The following is a 22,008-nucleotide window of genomic DNA, read 5'->3' on the forward strand; positions in this document are numbered from 1 at the left end:
TTTTTTCCGAATACATGAAGCAAAACAATTATACTCATTATTCATTGTGGTATACTACCTTTAAATGCATTTTAGATTTAAAAAAAAAGTTACTCTTAATAGGCAGGAAATTTGCAAATGGAAGAAAAAAAACTTGTAAATGGAAATCTAAATTTGGATGAAGGGGTTGTATCAAGAGAGTTCCAGCACTTTGTTGCAGGAAATCTTTTAAAGTTTTCAGTTAGAGAAATTAAATGTGAGTATTAAGAGCATTGATATGTATAAAGAGCAACAAATAAAGAAAAGATTGAATACCAAAATGACCCCTGTCAGTTAAGCTATTCATGCAGGAAAGGAGCTAGCTAGCTGTGACAAGCTGTCATTCGTTTATACAAAGAAGCCACTCAATCCCTCCTCATCATTTCCAGCAAATCATAGTTTGCAACTGTCGGATTCCCCCTTCTAAATTTCAACTAATTTCTCCCTTTCTTTTCCCAATTTCAGTTACTCCAAGCTCCTACAAAACTCAGCGCACAGATTTATTACATTGTAGTCGATTCACATGGTGTGCTTGTGTTTGTCAAGCGAAGACATGCACCTGATTGTTTAATAGGCGTTATGGCGTATCACCAGTACAGATCACCTTTCGGGGATACAACGTTTACCAAAGTGTTTGTTGGCGGACTTGCTTGGGAGACGCCAACACATGTACTGCAGGAGTATTTTGAGCAATTCGGAGAAATTCTTGAGGCTGTTATCATTGCGGATAAAAATACAGGAAAATCTAAAGGCTATGGATTTGTAAGTTAATACATTGTCATAGCTAAAAAGAATTTTTGCAACGTAGATGATTTTGATGACCGGGAATAATGTGGGATGAACAGGTGACTTTCCGCGATGCTGAGTCAGCTAGGAGATCTTGTGCAGAACCGAACCCTGTGATTGATGGGAGAAAAGCAAATTGTAACATTGCTTCTTTTGGCCGGCCTAGACCTTCACCGCCTCGAGGTTTGTGGATACTACTCTCTCCGTCCCAAATTAGTTAACCGCCAAAACACATATGTTTACGGATAAGATTGTATATTTTACTTAAAGGAGAACAATTACTGAGAAAATTGTAGTGCAGGAAGAACACAAAGTGGATCATCATCATCATCAACCTATAGTGGAGTTCCGGGAGTGGCATTAGCTCCGCCAGTAGCCCCACCACCACCTGTCATTTATCCACCGTATGGGTAAGTCTATTTTTCAATAATAGATTTTTTCAGTTATATAAATCTATTTTTTGTATTCGACTAGTTTGTTATATTATTATTATCCCTTAATGATAAATACTGATAGCGAAAGGTCTCTGGCATTACTGATCTTGTGTATATTTTAGAACTAGCAGGCAAGACAATGATATGCAATTTTTTTCGTGATCACCTATTTTTTTTTTTATAGCAGTATTAAGGATTCGAGACAAATATTACACCCTTTCGGCCCCCTTTTATATATCATTTTGACATTTTAGAGAGAAAATGCAATAATGAGGTCTTGCATCGATCAGCCGTGTTAACAACTACTACTATGTGCTAGAATGTTAAAGCACATTGATTATCATAGAAGAGACAGTAGCTAGCTAGCATTTTGCTTGATATTTAAGAAATTTAAATCTTGTTAATTCTTATTAATGCAGTTTGTATACCGGTAGATGAAAGCTGGCTATAAGTGCTTAATATTTAATTTATTACTCTTGATAATATTTGGAAATTAGTACTATAAACCTGTTCTCATCAAAGCTCGCTAGCCTTTTTACAACTGTGAAGTAAGGTTGGTGTGTTTTACCACTAGTCTAAAACTTTCCGGTAGCAGTGCTGTGCATGTTTGACAACGACTTATAAGTGGCTTATAAGTTTGAAAGTTCGTTGTAAGTGGTTTATAAGCTTAGCATCAGTGATCTGCAGGAATTAAAACTTCTGCAGCAGAGATAACAAGATGGAGAACACTATCTTGTCATTTATCTGCATTATGGGCATTATTTATGTGCAGAATGCAGTCTCAAAAGAAATTCTGTGTTTTTTAACCAATCTGGCAATCTTCATGTTCTCTCTATAAATAATCATCCATACCATGGTTTGACCACAGACCATATGACACACTGACACAGTATTATAAAATATTTTTCTTGATTTTATACAGATATTAGTAATATATTGTTAGGTCATTTTAGCGACAGCATGATCTGAGGAATACACATTTCCGCAATAAGTATTATTATTATTATTGAAAATCTAAGTAGCAGCTCAGCATTACATGCTGGAAGTGACAGTTGTTATCAGATTCTAGTCTCTACGTGCTAATTTTAGGCTAAGAGACATGTCAAAATCAAGATGGGTGCGTGACCGTGTTTAATCAGTAAAAAGTCTAATACGTTTATGTATAATGTTTTGCAGGTACGTACCCTACCCGTCTGATTACGGCTACCACCAAGTTAGTTCCCTCCCATGCTTGCATGCAATAACTACATTAAAGACCTGATCAAAGTGACAAGTTTTACTTGCTGGGAAAAAAGTGAATTTGAATTTAGAAATGAATAATTACTGAAGCTAAATATAATTGCAGGGCATGTACAATCCACAAGTTCAGCAGCAGCAGCAGGCACAATATTATCAACAGGCATATGGAGTAGGAGTGTCATCCCCATCAGCAATAAGCTCGCCATATTATTATGGATACCCGATGCAGGCTACAAGGGGAACATTTTATTCCGGTCCTCAGAGAATACCCCCACCACAGTCTTATCCTTATTATCATCATCTTACACAAATGCAGCACCAGCAGCAACAAGAAATGTTCTCTTTTCCTGGCTATCCTCCGCCCCCGAGGCATTCCTTCCCCCCTCCTAATCCAGGTAATAATCCTATATATTTTTCTCATAATATAATGCTTGTGCATTTTTTTTTTCTCTTCATCTCAAAATTTATCCGAATGACTCAAATAAAATGGGACGGAAGGAGTATATATATATATGAATTAGTGCATGGGTGGAGTCATGCGGCCCCGGCTAAACAAAATATATTCGAAGAGTTTTTTTTTTTAAAACCATGACTATTAGTTTCGTGAGCACTAACTCACTAAGCACCTCCTCTTCTTTTTGGAAAGCTGTAACAATCAGTATAATGTGTTTCTAAAGCCCTGCTGGCATCCAAAAATTAACAACAATTTATTTAGTCTCGAGTTATTTCAGAATCCTGATTCCGTCACAAGATTAGTGGGCCATGTAAGGTCATCGGTTAGTGGTTTTGAGGACATTTTCTGAGCACTGCAGAGCTCAGTGCACTGTGCACATACTGTCCTGCAATTTGAGTCCTTGTGTTAAATGCCAATGCTATTACATGTAGAGGATGGTTAGGCTACATAATACTAGTGTAAAGTGATAGATTGCCCTGGTTAAAAAGAAAAAATAAAAGGAAGTGGGGGGGCAATTGATGATATATGGGCTAAACATGTGATATGAGCTGTCTTAGTTATTTGATACTCATGTGACCTGTATAATCAGTGGTCCTTTTGTTTATAACTTATAACCAATCTCGACTACTACCACTACAACCTGTATTCTCAACAAATAAGGAGATATCTTGTAACTTTGTGAGCTGTTTCTGACTTTATGTTGAAAAATATCTATTTGCATAAAAAGTCATAAACTAATTTAAAGTCATCAGAAACTGATTTAAAGTCAGAAGTTAACTATGATGGTTGGTTTCAGATCCAAGGACTCCGCAACAGACCTCAACCGATCAAACAGAAGCTGGTGCAGAAGTCGTTACTTCGGAGAGTCCAAATACATGATCATTGCCAGTGAAGAAGCTACCATTGCTAATCCACATTCTTGACAAATCAATTTTTCTTCAACATTGATTTTTTTTTTCCCTGATCTAAAATTGATGTCGCCTGTTACTCTTTATGATATTAAGTAAGCTATGACCAGTAAAAAAGTCTTTCTACTCTGTTGAGTACAACTTTTTTTCTTTTTATTGAAATAATTGAACACAGCTGTTGTACGGGCGGAGCCACTCTGTAACGAGAGTAGGCCACCGCGACCACCCCAGAACTTAACCCCACATGTACATACTGCAGTCAGAGACTCAGAGGATAACAGTCCAAGTCGATAATGTTAATGGATTGTTTAGCTAATAAATTGGGACATCAAAATATCAACAATAACCTCTTTTCTAGTTTTGAAGAAGAAAAAATAAAAAAAATGGAAGATAAGTTATAATAACAAAATTTTCTCTCCAAAATTGAAAAGACCCAAAATAGGGGAAAAGGTATTTTTTCCCCTTTTTCAGAAACACAGACACACAGAAGAGATTTATGTTTTGTTCCAAAAAAAGAATAAATAGAATCTTATTATATTCAGTTAGAGTTGTAAATTACTTTTAAAAATATCCGATCTATTTATGTTGGTAGTTAAAGACTTAAAATAATAACAATAATTAAAATTAAATGAAAAGTTGAGAATTTTTGATTACTTGAATTCATAGGCGATTTTAAAATCGTACCTCAACGTACACATTACCTTCTAAAGAATAATAAATCTTTTTAATTTAAATGAAAGTAAAACTTTAAAGAAATAAATATATATTTTAGCACAATATTGTTTACATTTAAGTTGAGTGTAGATAGAAAAAGAGAGTAAAGTGAATAATAATTTCTTTAAATTAAATAAATTATTGAGACCGCTTGATATTTATTATATAAGATAAGTATAATGAAGGAAAATTATATTTAGAGAAAAAAGGGAATCTGAATTTTACACGAGAAATCAAATACTTATATTTGAAATATATAATATTTTCTTTTTGCCAAGAAATAAATTAATTATATTAAAATAATAATAATATATATTGGTAAATTTACGAAAATATCTCTATTTTCAAACTTATTTTTAAGAATACGAATGAAATTATAAATGGGTTTTCAAACTGGCTACCCGTTACGTTAAAATATCTTTCCCCCATCTCATCGGGGACTTGTTTAAATCACTGTGAACCAAATATATATTATTTTACCCACATCACTATCCGTATCTCTTTACTTATTCATTTATAAAAAATAATCTATTTAATATTTTACTACAAAATCACTTCAAGTACTTTCATAATTGTCTATAGTATTTATCAAAATAATTTGAAAATTTATAAAAGCAACATAGCTAGAGTGATCATATAAATATATATTTATAACTATATATTATTTTAACTACATAGCTATATTACTTTAAGAATTTTCTAATTATTTTGATAAATATCAGAGATAATTATGAAAGACTCGAAATGATTTTGCAATAAAAAGTTAAACGATTAAATTTTTATAAATGATTAAATAAAGAGGTATGAATAAAGATGTGGGTAAAATGATATATATTTAGAGGGGTGTATTGATTTGGATTTTAAAGCATTTTTTTGCATTCATGAAATCCGAGGGTATTCGATTGGGATTGTTTGAAATCAATTAAAATCTCGAGGTATTCAATTGGTATTTTAAATTATACTACAAAATCTGGTGGTATTCAATTGGGATTTCAAATTATGCTTTAAAATCTGATGGTATTCAATTGGGATTGTTTAAAATCCATTAAAATCCGATGGTATTCAAATGCTAATGGATTTTTTTAGATTTCATAAAATGATGGATTTTGTGGCATTCTTTAGTGTTTTTAAAGTTTTTTAAAATCCCATTAAAATCACTGGGATTTTGAAACATTGTGCTTAAATCCTATCAACTCTGTGACATTTTATCAAGAATCCGCACGAAATCAAAATCATATACGATCCATTAAAATTCATAGAATAAAAAAAATCCATTAAAATCTCAATCGAATACACCCAGTTAGTTTATATTTGCTTAAATGAGTTCCGGATGAGATGAATGACAAGTGAGATATCTTGACATAACGGGTAACTATAAAGGACCCATTATAAATGAGGTTGCAATCTCTTCTTTTAAAATAGCTAATTTTTCACGTTATTGATTTTTTTTTTTTTTGAAATAACGTTATTGAAGTTAAAAACATGATTCTATATATAATTATATCGTATTTTTGGAAAAAGTATTATGATTGGTGTATCTTGAAAAAGGCCTAAAATTATTTCAGGCCTCAAATGCACTTTTTGTTTGGGCAAATCAATTTGTAGTTATTGATTCAAACTTAGCTTGGGCCTAAAAAACATAACCCTAGAATCAAAAGTAATTAAAATACTCTTGTAGTCGAACTCCCGACCTCCCGCAAGAGGGTACAAGAGTTCTACCACCACACCAACACCTTGTTGGCAAATACTCTTGTAGTTGGATGCAAGTAATATGCATCTTTAATGAAAATGTAGTAAAAATTTAAAAATTCTCTATCACATTAATTTTTTAAGTTTACCCCAATTTCTCGCGAAGACCACATACTACTGAATAGTTTAGAGAGAAATTTAAACTATAATTCAAAGCTACTGAATACTATTTTCTTTTTAATTATAATTTGAATTCTTTACTGTACAAACACATAAATCTTATTATACAAAGTAATCATGTTTTCAGGTTTTTTTTATAGATAATGCACATTTCATGTGTTCATTAGGTATAGGGGAGTCATGTATAAGACTTTATAAGTTACTCCCTCCGTCCCTATTTATCTGTTCACTTTGAAAGTAAAAATTTGTCCATATTTATCTGTCCATTTATACTTTCAAAACTAATTTAATGATAGTTTTTCAAATATATCTTCATAATTTTAATTTTCAAGGCTTGACTTATTTAAAACTTGGTTGAATTCATGTTTTCAAGACATAAAGTAGGGGTATTCCACCATTTTCAAGATATTAATTAGAGGTATTTAATGAAAAAGTTTATACAATCAATTATTCCTTGGTATGCGTTTTTTTTCCCAAAATGGACAGATAAAAAGGGACGGAGGGAGTACAAGTTAGGGCGTAAGAGCATCTCATATCTATATAGACTATATTCATTAATTTTACTCCCTCCATCCTCTCACGGCTGTTCACGCACGCATTTTAAACCTCTTATAGAATATAATATATAATATTTTTTTTAATTTTTTTAGTAAAAATTTAAACATCAAATTTTTATTCAATGATTTTTAAAAAAAAATATCATGGAACTATATTTTAAATGAGTCTTAAAAAGCGTGCCAAAAAGTAACGTAAAGAATTTGAGGGGGACGGGGAGTAATATTTATATAAATAAATTATATAATAGGGTGAGCCAGAGTCGAACTCAGGTGTCTTGGGACAACAGAGGCTATCAATCGGGGAGTAATATTTATATAAATAAATTATATAATATTGACAAAAAAATAAAAAAATAAATTATATAATAGGATGAGCCAGAGTCAAACTCGAGTGTCCAGAAACAACAGAGGCTAATATGCACATGTAGGTAGTGATCAACTCGTCTACCCTGCAAAATTTGGTAATAGGATAATTATATTTCATACCAACTTTATGGGTTACTAAATCCATCTCAAATTAAATAAATTATATAATTTTAAACACATAATTTAAAATACATTAAACATCTAAAAATTTTTATTTACTAGATTTTTATTTTAAACGAATCACATAATTATGCTGTCAATACATCTTAAAAAGTGTTTCAAAAATTAACGAGCTCAGTGAGATTGAAGGAGTATTTAATTCAAAAGTCTAAACCAATCAGACGTAAAACTGTGACCCGAATTATAGGGGGTGTTTGGAAGTTAGAGGTTTGGGGTAAAATTAGAAGTTTAGGATGTTTTAAAAGTTTGACCATTTCAATCTATTAATGTTAGTGTTTGATAGTTAGCGGATTGAAATAGAAGTTTAGGCTCAAAAAGCTAATTTTCAAAAATCTAGTTTGAGGAGCTTTTTGGGTTAGCGGTTTGAGTATGTGTCACAAAAATCTCATCAAACAGCTATTTACCAAACAGTTTTACAAAAAACCGCTAATTCAATCCGCTAATAAAAAATAAAAAATCTATTTAAATCAGCTAGTCAAAACATCTCATTCAATCCGCTAAGCTAACCGCTAATTCTCAAACAGGATCCATGTTTCGGCTTGAATCTTATTAGTTTTCTGAATGATTCGGGAATGTCGAATTGGATATCTCACACGCATAGCCGCATATTCCACGAGTAACAAAGCAAGATACCAGAGGGAGGGGTTCTCCCTCGGAGACCTCTGATCCACACACAAGTTCTTTTTTTTCAACTCTGATCAACATTTTAACATGTTGGTTTAAACTATCAAATCCAACTTACAGGTGATCACAAAATTTTTACCTCCTGCAATCTTCGAAACTACAATATCCTTATCCTAAATCTCATCCGAACATTGCCTACACCATTCATTTATTCTCCTCTCCTCCCCTCTTTACCAAACAAAACAAGCCCACATATCTTCATCTTTGCTTCTTTCATCTCTTTCTTTACTCTCCCATTGCCACAAGTCTTGCACAGACCATAGCTCTAATGGCTTGCTCAAATTTAACCATGTTGGTCTCTTCAAAACCTTCTCTTTCCGACACTTCTCCACTCTCCTTCAGTTCATGTCTCAACCCTTTTCAGCTTTCCAACCACAGCTCCACCGTTTCAACCCCCTCTAGATCATCTTCTGTCACTCCAGTTCACTGCAATCTTCGCGAGCTTCGTGATCGTATAAGCTCAGTAACCAACACACAGAAAATTACTGAGGCCATGAAGCTTGTGGCTGCTGCTAAAGTCAGAAGAGCACAAGAAGCTGTGGTTAATGCAAGGCCATTCTCTGAAACACTTGTGGAAGTTCTTTACAGCATCAATGAGCAGCTTCAGACAGAAGATGTTGATGCTCCACTTACAAATGTTAGGCCTGTTAAGAAAGTTGCTTTAGTTGTTGTCACTGGAGACAGAGGTCTATGTGGTGGTTTCAACAATCAAATCATCAAGAAAGCTGAGCAGAGAATTAAAGAATTGAAATCTTTGAATCTTGAGTACACTGTCATTAGTGTTGGCAAGAAGGGAAATTCGTATTTTCTGCGAAGGCCTTATATACCAGTAGACAAATTTCTTGAAGGGGGTAATCTTCCAACCGCAAAAGAAGCACAAGCAATTGCAGATGATGTGTTTTCACTTTTTGTGAGTGAGGAAGTTGATAAAGTAGAGCTTTTGTACACGAAATTCGTGTCGTTGGTAAAGTCTAGTCCGGTGATCCACACACTACTCCCATTATCACCAAAGGGAGAAATTTGTGACATAAATGGAACATGTGTCGATGCAGCAGACGATGAATTCTTCAGGCTAACAACAAAAGAAGGGAAATTGACAGTGGAACGCGACGTGGTCAGGACTGAAACCATCGATTTCTCACCTGTTCTGCAATTCGAGCAAGACCCTGTTCAGATTCTTGATGCATTGCTGCCACTTTACCTCAACAGTCAAATATTGAGATCATTGCAAGAATCACTGGCTAGTGAGCTTGCTGCAAGAATGACAGCAATGAGCAGTGCCACAGACAATGCCAAGGAGCTGAAGAAGAATTACACTCAGGTGTACAATCGGAAGCGCCAGGCCAAGATTACTGGAGAGATTTTGGAGATTGTTGCTGGAGCAGATGCATTAATATAACAAGTATAATTTCTTTCGATGCTCGTTCAGTTCTGCTTATATATAAAATTGTGAAACTTGATCAGAGTCAGTGGTTTCTAATTGTGCACAACTTTTGTATGATGAGAACCGAATGTATGTATTTCTGAACATAGAGACCATTTCAATCTCCCTTCATATACTCTGTCAAATTTTATCATCATATAATTGTAATAATTCTTTTTTGCGCAATATAGTAAGTACATTCCACTTTATCTTGTTGTGTAATTCTTGTCGCGTTTGATCTTGAAGATCGTATTTAATTCACCTACACTTCCTGCATTTGCTAATGTCTGCTAGCTCTGACAACGGATTATAATTCTTAAAATTGTTGTATATGTAATGCAAATCGCTTAATCGCTTACATGTAAGTGCTCAAAATTTGGAGAGAAGTCCTATGAATCAAAGACAATTCATGTCTAATACTTTGAAGAATCTATCGACAAAGTTGATAGTTTCTGAGTTTGTGAACTTTAATGTGTAATCATTACAATACAATATGATTCCAGCAAGCCCTTCTCCTAGCATATCGAGTTTTTGGAAGACCAACAATATGATTCCAGCAAGTCCTTCTCCTAACATCTCGACGTTTTGGAAGACCAACAATATGATTCCAGCAAACCCTTCTTCTAACATCTCGAAATTTTGAAAAAATTAATGACTTAACATGACTTTCGAATAAAATATGATCTTGTTAGCCCTCCCAGCGCCGAGAGAGCAGGTTACTAGCTCCTACTGTGGAACAGAGGAGGAGCTAACCTGCTTCAAGAAAATCACACTGTCTCGAGAAAATGTGAATAAATTGCGAGCATTTTGAGTTTCTTCTCATCTCTAGTAATTAACTAGTTGAGAGATAAAAATTTATATTAACGATTCAATATTAATTAATATTTATAGAATAAAATAATTTTGTGGCTGTCTATAAAAAGTATATTAATGTTTCAAAATTAATATTTGTAGGATAAAATAAATTTTATATTATAAAAATCTTAATGTAATACTAATACTAATATATAAAATTGCAAAATTGGACTATAATTCATGGTGAAAAAATGAAAATAAATTTAAACACGTAATTAACAATTTAAAGCACGACGAATCTTAATTTTATTTGTGTTTTTTTTAAAAGTAATCATGTTCTTACATTGTCACCTTCCTCCAATTCTTTTGAATTGATTGTGCACAAAAACATTTAACTTAAATCCGTGAGATAGCGGTCTATAACTACTCTTACTTGTAACAACCTTTATTTTTTAATACATGTATAAACATTCTTCAGTTTAAAGTTGCTTGAATGGAGCAAACAGATAATACATGAATAATTGTTTCCTCTATACAAAGTAAATCATATAAAAATTAACAAAAACAAACATGTCCTATGAACAAAACATATATTGTAAAAGAATAATCAACAAACATACATCACTGATAGTTAATTTATTGATAATTTGATATCATCCATCAATATCATGTCAAGACTATATTCTTTTCCTGTATTTGGATTTGTCGACTCCAATATAGCGGTCTATAACTACCTTTACTTGCTTTAATACTGTATAAACAACATTCCCTTATCGTTGCAGAAAAATGGCACCACCGAGTTAGAAATCGAGTAAGAGAACTATCACGAGAGAGAGGTAGGGTTGTGGCATCGAGAGAGAGGAGGTTGTGTTTAGATGATTCAAAACTGTACAATCTACAGGGGTATTTATAGATTCAGAGAGACTTGTGTGTGACTCTTTCCCATAATTAAATAATCTGAAACAAAATCAGATTAAAACTTTCAAGTTACTATATTCCATAAATAATTTGAAATAAAACCGGATTCTAAAACGTGCTTCTAATATATTCAAAACCAAAAAAGGTAATTCTAATTTTTGTTATTTTTCATTCAAAAATTCCAAAAAATTAGAAAAATAGAACGAAGCGATGTGAGAGGCGCCACCTCCACGCCCCTCGCTTCTCCTTTAGAAAAATAGAACGGAACGATGTGAGAGGCGCCATCTACACGCCCCTCGCTTCTCCTTTATATAAGGTGGCGCCCCTCGCTTCTCCTTTATATAAGTATATTGATATTGATGATTTTTTAAGTAAAATCTTTACTTTAAAAAAGTCTGTTTTTTTTATTGTGTACAGTTTTATTTCACAAACTTAATTAAATCATTCCTCAATTCCAAAATAAATCTGGATCGAACTACTGGCAGCCCATTTTAAAACCAATATTCATTTTTATAGGAGGTATTTATTATTATTTTTCCTTAAAAATTTAATTCACCACCTGCAATTACCTAATTGAACGATCCCCTGCTATTTAACTTTTTCTTTTACCACGTTATTTATTAAGAATTATGTAAAGGTATACATATTTATCATTTTTATACTCCTATTAAATCATCTTTAACATTTTAGTTTCTCTGCTGAATAATTTGGGAGGTCTTATAATTCTGATCCCCCGAGGGCTTCTTGCCCACCCTCAGAAACGCAGATTTCGTCTTCATTTTTCCTCCCGTGATATAGGTAAGTAGGCAAGTAATTTCGTTCTCCAAAAACTGTTATGGGAATTGTTTGACTTACACAGAAACATCTCGCATTTTATTTCAATTTTAATGCTACCATCTCCGATAAACGAACATATATAGAATTTCTGTTAATCAAGATTTGAGTACTTTGACCTTCCACAAGAGAAGCATAAACATTAGACTGGGAATTATCGTTTATCTTTGATAATTTTGTCTCAATCCTTTTTCTTCTGAATGACGTACGTACAAACGATTAATTTTAATTCAACGATTTATGTGCATACAGGAATATTATTATTATTAATCTCCTCTTTCATCATTATATTATCAGGGCTGGGCTAATAGAGTGAAAAATTAGAACTAGTACCATGGGGAATAAAATTGAGCAGGATAACTAAGGCAGGTTTTACCTCTACGATAGTGTTGAATGTTGAGTAGGTTCAACCCCAGTCGTCGGAAAGATGAAGAAGATTTATATATTATTATGACGTTTTTTGGGAGGAGCCCGAAAATAAATCTGTGCGGGCTTGACCACGGTTGAAAGTGGACAATATCATATTAATGCTGAGTTAAAAGGGTGTTGCGCGACCCAACATTGAATTGGTACAGACTCTAAGTGGGAATAGTAAGATGTTAACATTTTTATTATGCAATGCCAAATTGCAGATTTGTAGTCCTTGTTTCTTGAAGTAAATCAGGCAGCTAGAGTTGTATATAGATTCTACGTGAACTGCAATTGGAACTTGGGATTTTTAGTTCTGAAAAATATATTTTTTTCGAGAACCAGAAGAGCTTCTAACTGCCAGGCTGAAGGCTCCACCTCAAAGGGATTTGGTCGAGAACCTCAGGTTTTAACAAGTAGACAAACACAATTTTTGAGAAGACAATGAATGAGAGAGTTTTTGAGGCTAAGCTTAACGCTGAGGCGAAGGTTCTCATATTGATGATATTTGGGAAAGGTGAAAAAATCATCTCATGTTGCTTGTCTGGCCAAATCAACAAAAATAGAAGGATCAATTCACTTGATGAGGTGAGAAGCGAGTTATCATTTATAGGAACCATAGCAAAGAGTGATGAGTCCGTTCAGGTGTTTGATAGAGCAGGCCTTGAATTTAAGTAGATGTTTGAGACAAATGGTATGGCAGAAACGACTTCCCCAATAGTGATGATAATTTATTTAAGTGCCGTGAAAAGGAATTGTTCTCTTCATATAAGAGAACAATGTGTTCAGCTATATCCCACAGAGGTAAAACTCAATCAATTGAAGCGTTTTTAGTTACATTAGACACGGAATCAGATCTCATAAACATCAGCGCATTTATTGGCAAGAAGTCAAGAACAATGTGTTCAGCTATATCCCGCGGAGGTGAAATTTCAACGGAACTCATCTCAATTGGGATCATTTGTCTTGCCAGGTTCATGTTCTTAACAAAGTTTATATGATGTATTTTTGTCCTTTTTAATTGGAAAGATGTCTTCCACAACCATGACAAATTATTATTGTATTTATATAAGGTGGAATTGATATGCTTGAATTTGAGGACTTATTTAGTGAGGAGAAACAGGGAATTCGAGCAAGCTAGAAAGTGAAGGCATGGGAAAGAACAGAGACGAATAGAAGCAGAGAAGGTGGCACGTGAAGCGGACAGAGTACGTGCAAGAGGGAACCGCGAAAGGAGAATCAAAATGTTGCAAGGAGTCAAATAGCTGAAAGAGTTCAAAGGTAAAAGACATAGTGAAATTGTGCAATGACAGGGGCTTCATCCCACTTATTGATGCTAAAGAGATATGAATACATGAAGGCAATAATAATCTAAAGGATGTATTTGTTGTTGCAGGGCTTTGACAGCTCCGACAGAAAGGATGGTGACTTGTCATATACTGATGTTATGCATTATTGATTTATTGCTGACGTGAAACTGAAATCAAGGAAGGGGGCACTCTAGGTAAAAGTTCGAAATTCTGGTAATTGTTAATTTTGAATTAATACCCCTCTGCAGCCTAAGAAGCAGCAGTCATTAGTTAACTTACTACAAATGATAGTACAAATTTAATTTATAGAACTCCATAATCCAGTTTACCCTGCAGGTAATTCTCTCACTTACAAGAGGTTGCCGGAAATTCTGCTGTTAATCCTCATCTTTACAAGTTGATACCATGTTCTGGGAGCTATCATTTACATGATAGAAATATGAGGTTTATTTTATTGAATCTTTTTTTTTTTTTCATTTATTCTACACACACACAATAATTTACTAATCCCAATAAGTATACGTTGTTATGCTGGTAATATTGGTAATAATTGGTTTTTTTTATAAGTTATGTTATTCATCTGAACATGTTTTTGGAGGTAAAAAGGTATCTGATTGCTAAGGAAGCCTTGCAGCAAAAACTTGGTCTGAAGAGCACTGATCTTCCTCTGTAGGAACTATGATCTGCTTGATTTATCAGAAAGGAACCTACCTAATATAACATTCCATCTATCCTACACTGGACCGCGGCCAACAGAATACTCATCAATCCTTCATCATGTTAGATCTTACTGACTATTATAAGTTGGAAAATTTGAACAGTGCAAGCATTGTTTTTTACTTCATAGCAAATTCCTGCAGTGTTGCTTGTAAGCCATGTAACTTCTCGCCCCTGCATGTTATTTTGTCTATATATGATGTTAGATTATCTGTTTCCACCTTGTCCTGCCAAGGTCTTCAAGGCAACCATTTGTATCCCTTCAATCCAAATTGATATATTACTAATTAGCAAATAAAAATGACAAGCTATTATTATCTATGAGTGCATAATCTGTCAAGGCGTTCGTTGAGGCATTCGTTGAGGCATGTAACTGATACATACTACTTGTTAATGACAAGGCACTTACCATGATGCATTTTACACATTAGAGCAATGCTGAATTGCTCTAAATCCCCACACTGATGATAGGGAGTCATTTGCATTCTTTCCATAACGACTGTGCATTCCTGTGTCCAATCTAGGGACAAGCCTCTCTCTCACTTGATATTTTCATGTAGGATTTATGGTATTTCACTTCGTAGATTCGTAATTTTCTGCCTACAGCTAATGCAGTGAAGTTCTTGTACACTATTCGTTGTATGCAGGAGCATATTTTGTACTGCCCCCTTTGGAGTTCAAACTTTGTGAACCTGCTGGATTCTCCGCAGTGAGAGATTGTTTCGTAACCTGGAGGTACATGGCTATCACATATGTTTGTTTTTCTGTTTAGAGTGGTGAATTTGATGCTGTTTCCAAGTTTATTTTGGATCCTAATATTTAAAATTTGCTTTTTGGTATTTCCTGAATATATGTTTAATAGATTTGACAAGCGATTGATGTAGCTATCTTTTAAAGGTTTTACATCGCTAGAAGCTTTAGTCCTAGATTTTTTATGTTACATGGAGCTACGTCACCTGTCAGCGCTTTCATCACTCATTCTATGATTTTTGTTTTCTAGTAATAAGAAACCACTAAAAGATGGTTACATACGATCACTTGTGAAGGACCAACTTCCATGTTTAACACCTAGGCTAAAAGAAATAGAACTACCCTTCCTTATATCCAGCAATGGTAATTGATCAGTTTATATCTTAATTGGCTCTCACAGTATTAGTAACACTGCCAGATTGTGTATATGCATAAAGCATTCTTACCAAAGAAGTATCTTATTTTTCTTTCATTAATTGCCGATTTGTACCTTAATTTACAGTGTTGATGCACAATCTGCCTTCCTAACAAAAATTAATTTTAGGTAGACGTAGTTGATACTATTAGACTATACCGTCTTTGAAAGGTTTTCATCACATTGCAGATGCTCTTAGTGTCCATATTCTTGTTCGAGTGTCGGACACGGATACTCGAGATAAAATGAAGAGTAGGGATGACATAAGCTGTAATAGCTTACCGGCCCAAAAGGAAGTACTATGGTGCACAAAACCAGATTTTAATTTAAGAGCTTTAAAGTGTTTCAACAGAGTATTTAGCTGCATTTTCACTTCACCAGCCACCACTAAAACTCCTTCATAAGCTTGATAATTGGTTTTATGCTCTAGCCTGTTCTTGTTAGATAAGTATCTACTATCTACTGTCACGTTTACCTTGACCTAAATGAAGAGAGAACATATACACGAGATATTGAACAAATGGATTGAATTTTAAGGGAGTTGATCAACAGTACTGAGTACTGACTATGATTTTAATAGGTAAAAAACAGTCGATTCTTAAAGCTTAAGTTAATTTCTTTTAAATGTTTTTCTGGTCTTTTATAGCAATGAGAATGATAATGTGTTTTAAAATCCTATTGGTTGATAATGAATGAATGAGTTACTTGGTTGATAGTAATAAGGTTTTAATTTTACCAAAAGTTAATACGCGAGAATAAGATTACGATTCTTCTTAACCGGGTTCCCTTGAACGAAACAGTCCCTTATGGATAGGGCATTGATGTAGGTGTGTTGTTTTTGGATAACAGAGCTTTTATTGCTTTTATTGTTTGCAAGTGCATGCAGAGATCCCCTCTTTCAGGAAAATGAGCATGACTGTGGCCCAAAAATTTACCCATGTAAGCTTTTTATTTAGGTTTTCTGCAATCATGGGCACCACTTTTTCTCTGATGACCAACAACATCTTATGTTTGTTTATTTAGATCTGCAAGCATTTCACAAGGAAGCTGTTTTTATAAGAAGCTATTCATTGTCATCTCTGGCTCTTCTACAGACACAGCTACACTAGTAGGCTTCTCTTGTGACTGATATTGATGAAATTTGCTTTATCGTGAATGGCATTGAGGTGACCAACAATAATAATAGTGCAAGTCACAATTTTTGAGAGATGAGCTTGTGTGGTGGAAGTTGGGTGTTAATTGGTGGGATTTGGGGACCATATTTTTTTTGATGGACAACCTGAGGATCAAAATTTAAAGACCCTACCCATCTGTAACCTCAAAGATTAAGATTAAGGAAAGAAAAAAGAACTATAGAATGTTAAGAGTTAATTTACTTAGAAATTGATTTTAACCAAAAAATCTGAATCTGATTTGCATTTTGGGTTCCAGACTCTCTGTGGTATTAGATACTATGTAATATTCATTGCAGGAACAATGAACAGAAACAGGAGATTTGGAATAATAAAATTACAGTGAAACAAAATATTAATCAGATCACAGTTCATTTTACTACAACAGAGATCTGCTATTACAGCAGTAAATATATTTTTGTTACTTGTTAGGGGGTGGGGAACATAGGTGGAAACCATTGAGAAAAAGAAAGTTTTCATTGATATGGGTGAAACTTGAATACAAGCACACCAAATGATGTGTTTCAACCCTTTACTGATATGCAAGTGTTATACTCCTTCTGTCCCATTTTATGTGAATCATTTTCCTTTTTGAATGTACCAAAAGAATGGACCTTTCATTTTTAGCATCTATCAAGTTTATTACATCTACATATTTATGCGGTTAAGATTAAGTTAAACACTTATTTTTTTAAAAACTGTGCTAGTCAAAGAAGCTCGTATAAATTGAGATGAAGGGAGTATTATACTCCTATCTAAATACTTTCAGAAAAGCAGTAAAAATGAAAATTGGGCCATACAAACATTGAGGTGTCAACATCCATGTAAAGGCACTTGATTAGTTAATTTAAGTTGAGAAGACTCTTCTTCACCTTACTATTAACTAGGACCTTCCCACAAAAATATTAGTCTTACATACATGCATTACTAATTCTACATGTACAGAGGCCTTACCCTATCACTCTTATAGTCCCATGCCGATTAATAACTCTGCACTGTTTGTACGTTCATCTATGTATATAGTATGTACAGTAGCATTTACATGCATATTGAGGTGCAGTGATATTCTACACTACAACTGCAGCTCAAATAATCCCATCAAGGCATTAAAGAATGTGATGATCACTGGTATACTGTACAACTGTAGGAGTAGATAAGAATAAGAAGCATAGCAATTAATTCACAATTTATATCACATTTTACCCTTCACTTATTTTCATGTCATTTGTAAAGTTGTTAAACTCACCTTGTACAACACTGTAGCATTAGATGCTTATCAAATTTCACTGGAACAACTTATGATCGTAGAAATCGGGAATCAAAACTAATTGGTTGACCTTCTAATTCAGGATTTATTGGATTCCCGAATTAATCGGTTGACCTTCGAATTCAAGATTTATTGGATATTTTTTGAATAAATCGAGAAAAATTTAGTTTAATCAGAATGTAATCGGTAAAATATTTTTCAAGAATTAATCGGGAAATTAATCTAGGATTTTTTAAGAGATTAGTCAAAATTGATAATGAAATAATATATTTCAATAATAAACTACCTCATTGCTTGTGTATGTGCTTTCATTTTCTCTCTTTTTTCCCATTTGGGTCAAAAAAAAACTTCAGAGTTGGATAAGGATTGTGAAATAAGATAGATTGTTCTGACCAATGGTTCATCTCCACCTTTCCCGGTCAGAAACCAGCTTTTGTCATAGTACTACTTACTCTGGTACTCTGAGGTCTCAGCCTGATTACCATTCAAAACTTACTTACATATGCATAAATGTGTGTAAAGATGATAAGATTGATCGATATGGAAACCTGTCAACTAACAGGCGAGGTTGGATGATCAAAGCTGGAATCAACAAGTCAGATTTTTTACTTCTACTTATGGTAAAATATTTAGAAACAGTTGAGAATGAGCTTACCGCCCGTTGCTAGTTTAACTTCCGTTACTAATTGTACCACCCGTTACTCACTCGTTTAACTTCCGTTACTTTTTTAAAGTAACAAACCCCCTCATATGTCGTCTTCTGCTTTATTTGTCGTTTAAGACAATTTTTCCGCTACCTTTTGTCGTGTAATGTTAATTTTTACGTTACAATTGCAAATTTTGGCTGTTTATCCTTTATCAATGGCGCAAAAAACGTGGGCGAAAATTGGGACCCTATAACCGTTTCTTTTAATATAACGCATATATCAATAGTATATAATTCAAGATTTCTTTTCTATCTATCATTGATATGCAAAAACCATCCTCTATATCTAGCAACAAATTGAAGTCTTAGAGCTTGGTTTTCTGAGTTTTCCTGTTTTTTTTCCATATAATCTGTTTGTCACCCCTTTCACAACACACAAACAGCAAAGCAACTCTGTAGCAGACACTTAAGAACCCTCATTAAAATCTATTTCCCTTGTTTGGTATTTTCTCTCTTTGGTTTATATAATCAGTTTTGAAAATTCACTCTTCTGTAGTTCTGTCTCAGAAAGTCGAACACCCTTGTCAATTGTCATGTCCTCTTTTTATATAATTTAAAACTCTCTCTGTTATGGTTGTTGTCTATTTCTGCCCTGAAGCTGCTGGAAACTAGTTTTGGTGTTACTGAAAGATTGTGACAGGTTTTCTGGCAAGGTTACTACTCAAACTGGACTGTTTACAGTGTGGTAACTTTTCCCTTGACCTTTATTTTACTATCTTAAAGATCTCGTGTTTTGCTTCTCCCTCTGTTTGCTCTCATTTCTTTACAATGTTTTTTATTGTTTGACATTTTTTAAGGTGTATGTAAAATATAGTTTCATAACTTAATTTAAAATTTTCCATTTTTTATGAATATTTAAACATTAAATTTTTATTCAAAATAAAAAAATAATATAATTTATGAAGTTACACTTTATGGAACTCTTAGAATGCGTGACAAACCTCCCGTCCCCAAGGTAAATAAGTTAAGCAGTTATTAAGTTATTACTGTATTTATTTTAAGCCAAAAAGGGAAAAAAAAAACTATTTACTGTACTTATATATAGGCTCTACTTGTTGAAGCTGGGGATCAGTTGGTTTCCTTTTTTCTTCTTTAGAAGTGTTGACATTCAAAAGTTCACATCTTATATTTTTTAGTACTTGAGCTAGGCATCAACAATGGCAGATGAAAAAAATGAGTTTCAAGAAGAGGAAATGTGGAGTGTAGCTTCAAAGGGGAAGCAAAGGAAAGGAGCTTTCAGCTTTAAGAAAAAGAAATCTTTGATTTCTTCTTCTTCTACTTCTTGTTTATCAACTGCATGGCACTCACCTTTGCCTTCTACACCCAAAATGATGATTCCAAAGGCTAAAAATGTGGTAAATGAAGGTGATAATCTAGCTGGTCAGCAATACTCAGCCCCAATGAAAATACCAGGTCACTATGGTGGTAAAGATGCAATGAAGAATGGAAATGAGTATGATGGTGAGAATGATGATGATGATGAAGAAGAAGATGGAGAGATGATACCTCCTCATGAATACATAGCAAAGAAGATGGAAAGGACAAGAATTGCTTCACATTCCATGTGTGAAGGAGTTGGAAGGACTTTGAAAGGGAGAGATCTTTGCAATCTGAGAAATGCAATTTTGTCACAAACTGGCTTTCTTGAAAAATGATCATCATTTTCACCAGCCAAAGCTAATGGTCATGGGCAGTTGGGCACCCCTCTTTGTTCTAGTTTTTTTTTTACATCTTGATATGGTAGAGGTTCTCTCTCAGTTACTTTGGGCATTCTAAGAGCATAGATAGCTATAGTAAAACTTAGTTGATGGTGTGATGCCCAAATTTTTAATCTGACATGGGTTTTTTGTTATGGATTTCTCAAGTGACCTCTGCTACTAATTGCTCAAACTTAGTATAAATCTACTATCATGTTTGGGGAACCTCACATTTCTAACATCCAAAATATTGAATTCACATAAACGACTATCCTCATTCTCATTCGACGTTCATTTTTTGACTATCTTAGATGACAAACACGATGAACACAGCTCGGACAAAAGTTTTGAATAAAAAAATGAACGTCGAGTAGGTATAACCCGCATCCGTGAATTCAATATTTTTGGATGGTAGAAATGTGAGGAGCTATCATGCTTTTTGTGGCCTTGGTGCATGGTAAACAAATAAGATATAAAACTATTGACTTATTATCACAATATTTTTTCATTTACACCGGACTGATTTTCAGTAATTAGAGTATTATTTTAAGTTGTTTATTTAGTTTTTTGATTCGGAAATCTTATATACGTACTTAGCGTGAGGTTAATGTTATGAATTAAAAATTTCCATTACAAAATATAGTTGTATGGTTAAAATCACTTTCAGATCTTTTATAAAAATTCACACGTCGCTGGAAACCATACATTTCTGATCTAGTTTTATGTTTCCTCTTTATTTTCCTAATTAAGAGCATCTCTAATGGGGTTGGCTATAATCATTGCCTAAATTGGATATTATGTAAAATTTGTTGAACATGTAAGATATTGTGCTTCAATGATATTGGCTATATTGATTAGCTATAGTTTAAAAATAATATGTTATTAATATTTAGATTGTTATAAATAGAATATATTAGTTTAACATGGTAATAAATAATATGTAATCAGCGGGAAGGAGGAAAATAAAGTGCGGAACATGACGTGGAATTCACTACAGATCTTTAGCGGATCGACAAATATAACCATCCATAGGAGGATGGCTATAATTATACACAAGTGCTTGTTGTGGTTGGAGTTAATTTTTTGTGAACATTGGTTATAAAATTTAATTTTGAAAAGCCACCTAGATTTTTAGCTAAGGGCTTGGGAGGGTTGAAGATGCTCTAAGAGGTTGCTAAATTCATAGACAAATGGTTGGAGTTGAGTTTTTCGAGTTGTTGGTTAAATTTTTTTATTTTAAATATGTCAACTCACCTTTTAGTCAAGCGTTTCCCTTTGTTTTTGTGTGACGAACAGATTATCTTCGTCAATAAGATAATAATTCATATAGAGTAAGCCCTGTAAACCTGACCTCAGTGAGGTGAAATACTGAAATGTATCTGTCTCT

General features: G+C 33.7%; 3 protein-coding genes across 25 annotated transcripts; all 3 read left to right on the top strand.

Annotated features, from left to right (window-relative positions):
* The first annotated feature begins 355 nt into the window (after positions 1–355).
* Positions 356–3,968, top strand: LOC108214594 (uncharacterized). 2 transcript variants are annotated; one of them, XM_017386689.2, is made up of 6 exons: positions 356–780; positions 864–987; positions 1,106–1,214; positions 2,415–2,451; positions 2,584–2,872; positions 3,728–3,968. In XM_017386689.2, exons 1-6 carry the CDS (start codon positions 598–600, stop codon positions 3,808–3,810), a joined length of 825 nt encoding a protein of 274 aa, XP_017242178.1. In that variant the 5' UTR covers positions 356–597; the 3' UTR covers positions 3,811–3,968. The 2 variants fall into 2 exon arrangements, with proteins under 2 accessions (XP_017242178.1, XP_063942031.1); XM_064085961.1 differs by having other exon boundaries at positions 452–780; positions 1,091–1,214.
* Positions 3,969–8,121: 4,153 nt separating this feature from the next.
* Positions 8,122–9,841, top strand: LOC108205208 (ATP synthase gamma chain, chloroplastic). The gene has a single exon (XM_017375056.2). The coding sequence runs from the start codon at positions 8,478–8,480 to the stop codon at positions 9,606–9,608; it is 1,131 nt and encodes a 376-aa protein (XP_017230545.1). The 5' UTR covers positions 8,122–8,477; the 3' UTR covers positions 9,609–9,841.
* A 2,146-nt stretch (positions 9,842–11,987) lies between these two features.
* LOC108205129 (protein S40-7-like) lies at positions 11,988–20,831 on the top strand. 22 transcript variants are annotated; one of them, XM_064085976.1, is made up of 8 exons: positions 11,988–12,143; positions 12,477–13,868; positions 13,984–14,091; positions 14,222–14,341; positions 14,571–14,676; positions 15,262–15,349; positions 16,607–16,718; positions 16,803–20,831. In XM_064085976.1, the coding sequence occupies exon 8, from the start codon at positions 20,082–20,084 to the stop codon at positions 20,577–20,579; it is 498 nt and encodes a 165-aa protein (XP_063942046.1). In that variant the 5' UTR covers positions 11,988–12,143; positions 12,477–13,868; positions 13,984–14,091; positions 14,222–14,341; positions 14,571–14,676; positions 15,262–15,349; positions 16,607–16,718; positions 16,803–20,081; the 3' UTR covers positions 20,580–20,831. The 22 variants fall into 22 exon arrangements, with proteins under 22 accessions (XP_063942046.1, XP_063942044.1, XP_063942038.1 ...); XM_064085974.1 differs by having other exon boundaries at positions 12,477–13,391; positions 13,478–13,560; positions 13,661–13,868; positions 14,222–15,349; XM_064085968.1 differs by having other exon boundaries at positions 14,222–15,349; positions 16,803–19,609; positions 20,061–20,831.
* Positions 20,832–22,008: the final 1,177 nt, after the last annotated feature.

Source organism: Daucus carota, chromosome 1, assembly GCF_001625215.2.
Source record: "Daucus carota subsp. sativus chromosome 1, DH1 v3.0, whole genome shotgun sequence".
In the NCBI taxonomy this organism is placed as follows: Eukaryota; Viridiplantae; Streptophyta; class Magnoliopsida; order Apiales; family Apiaceae; genus Daucus; species Daucus carota.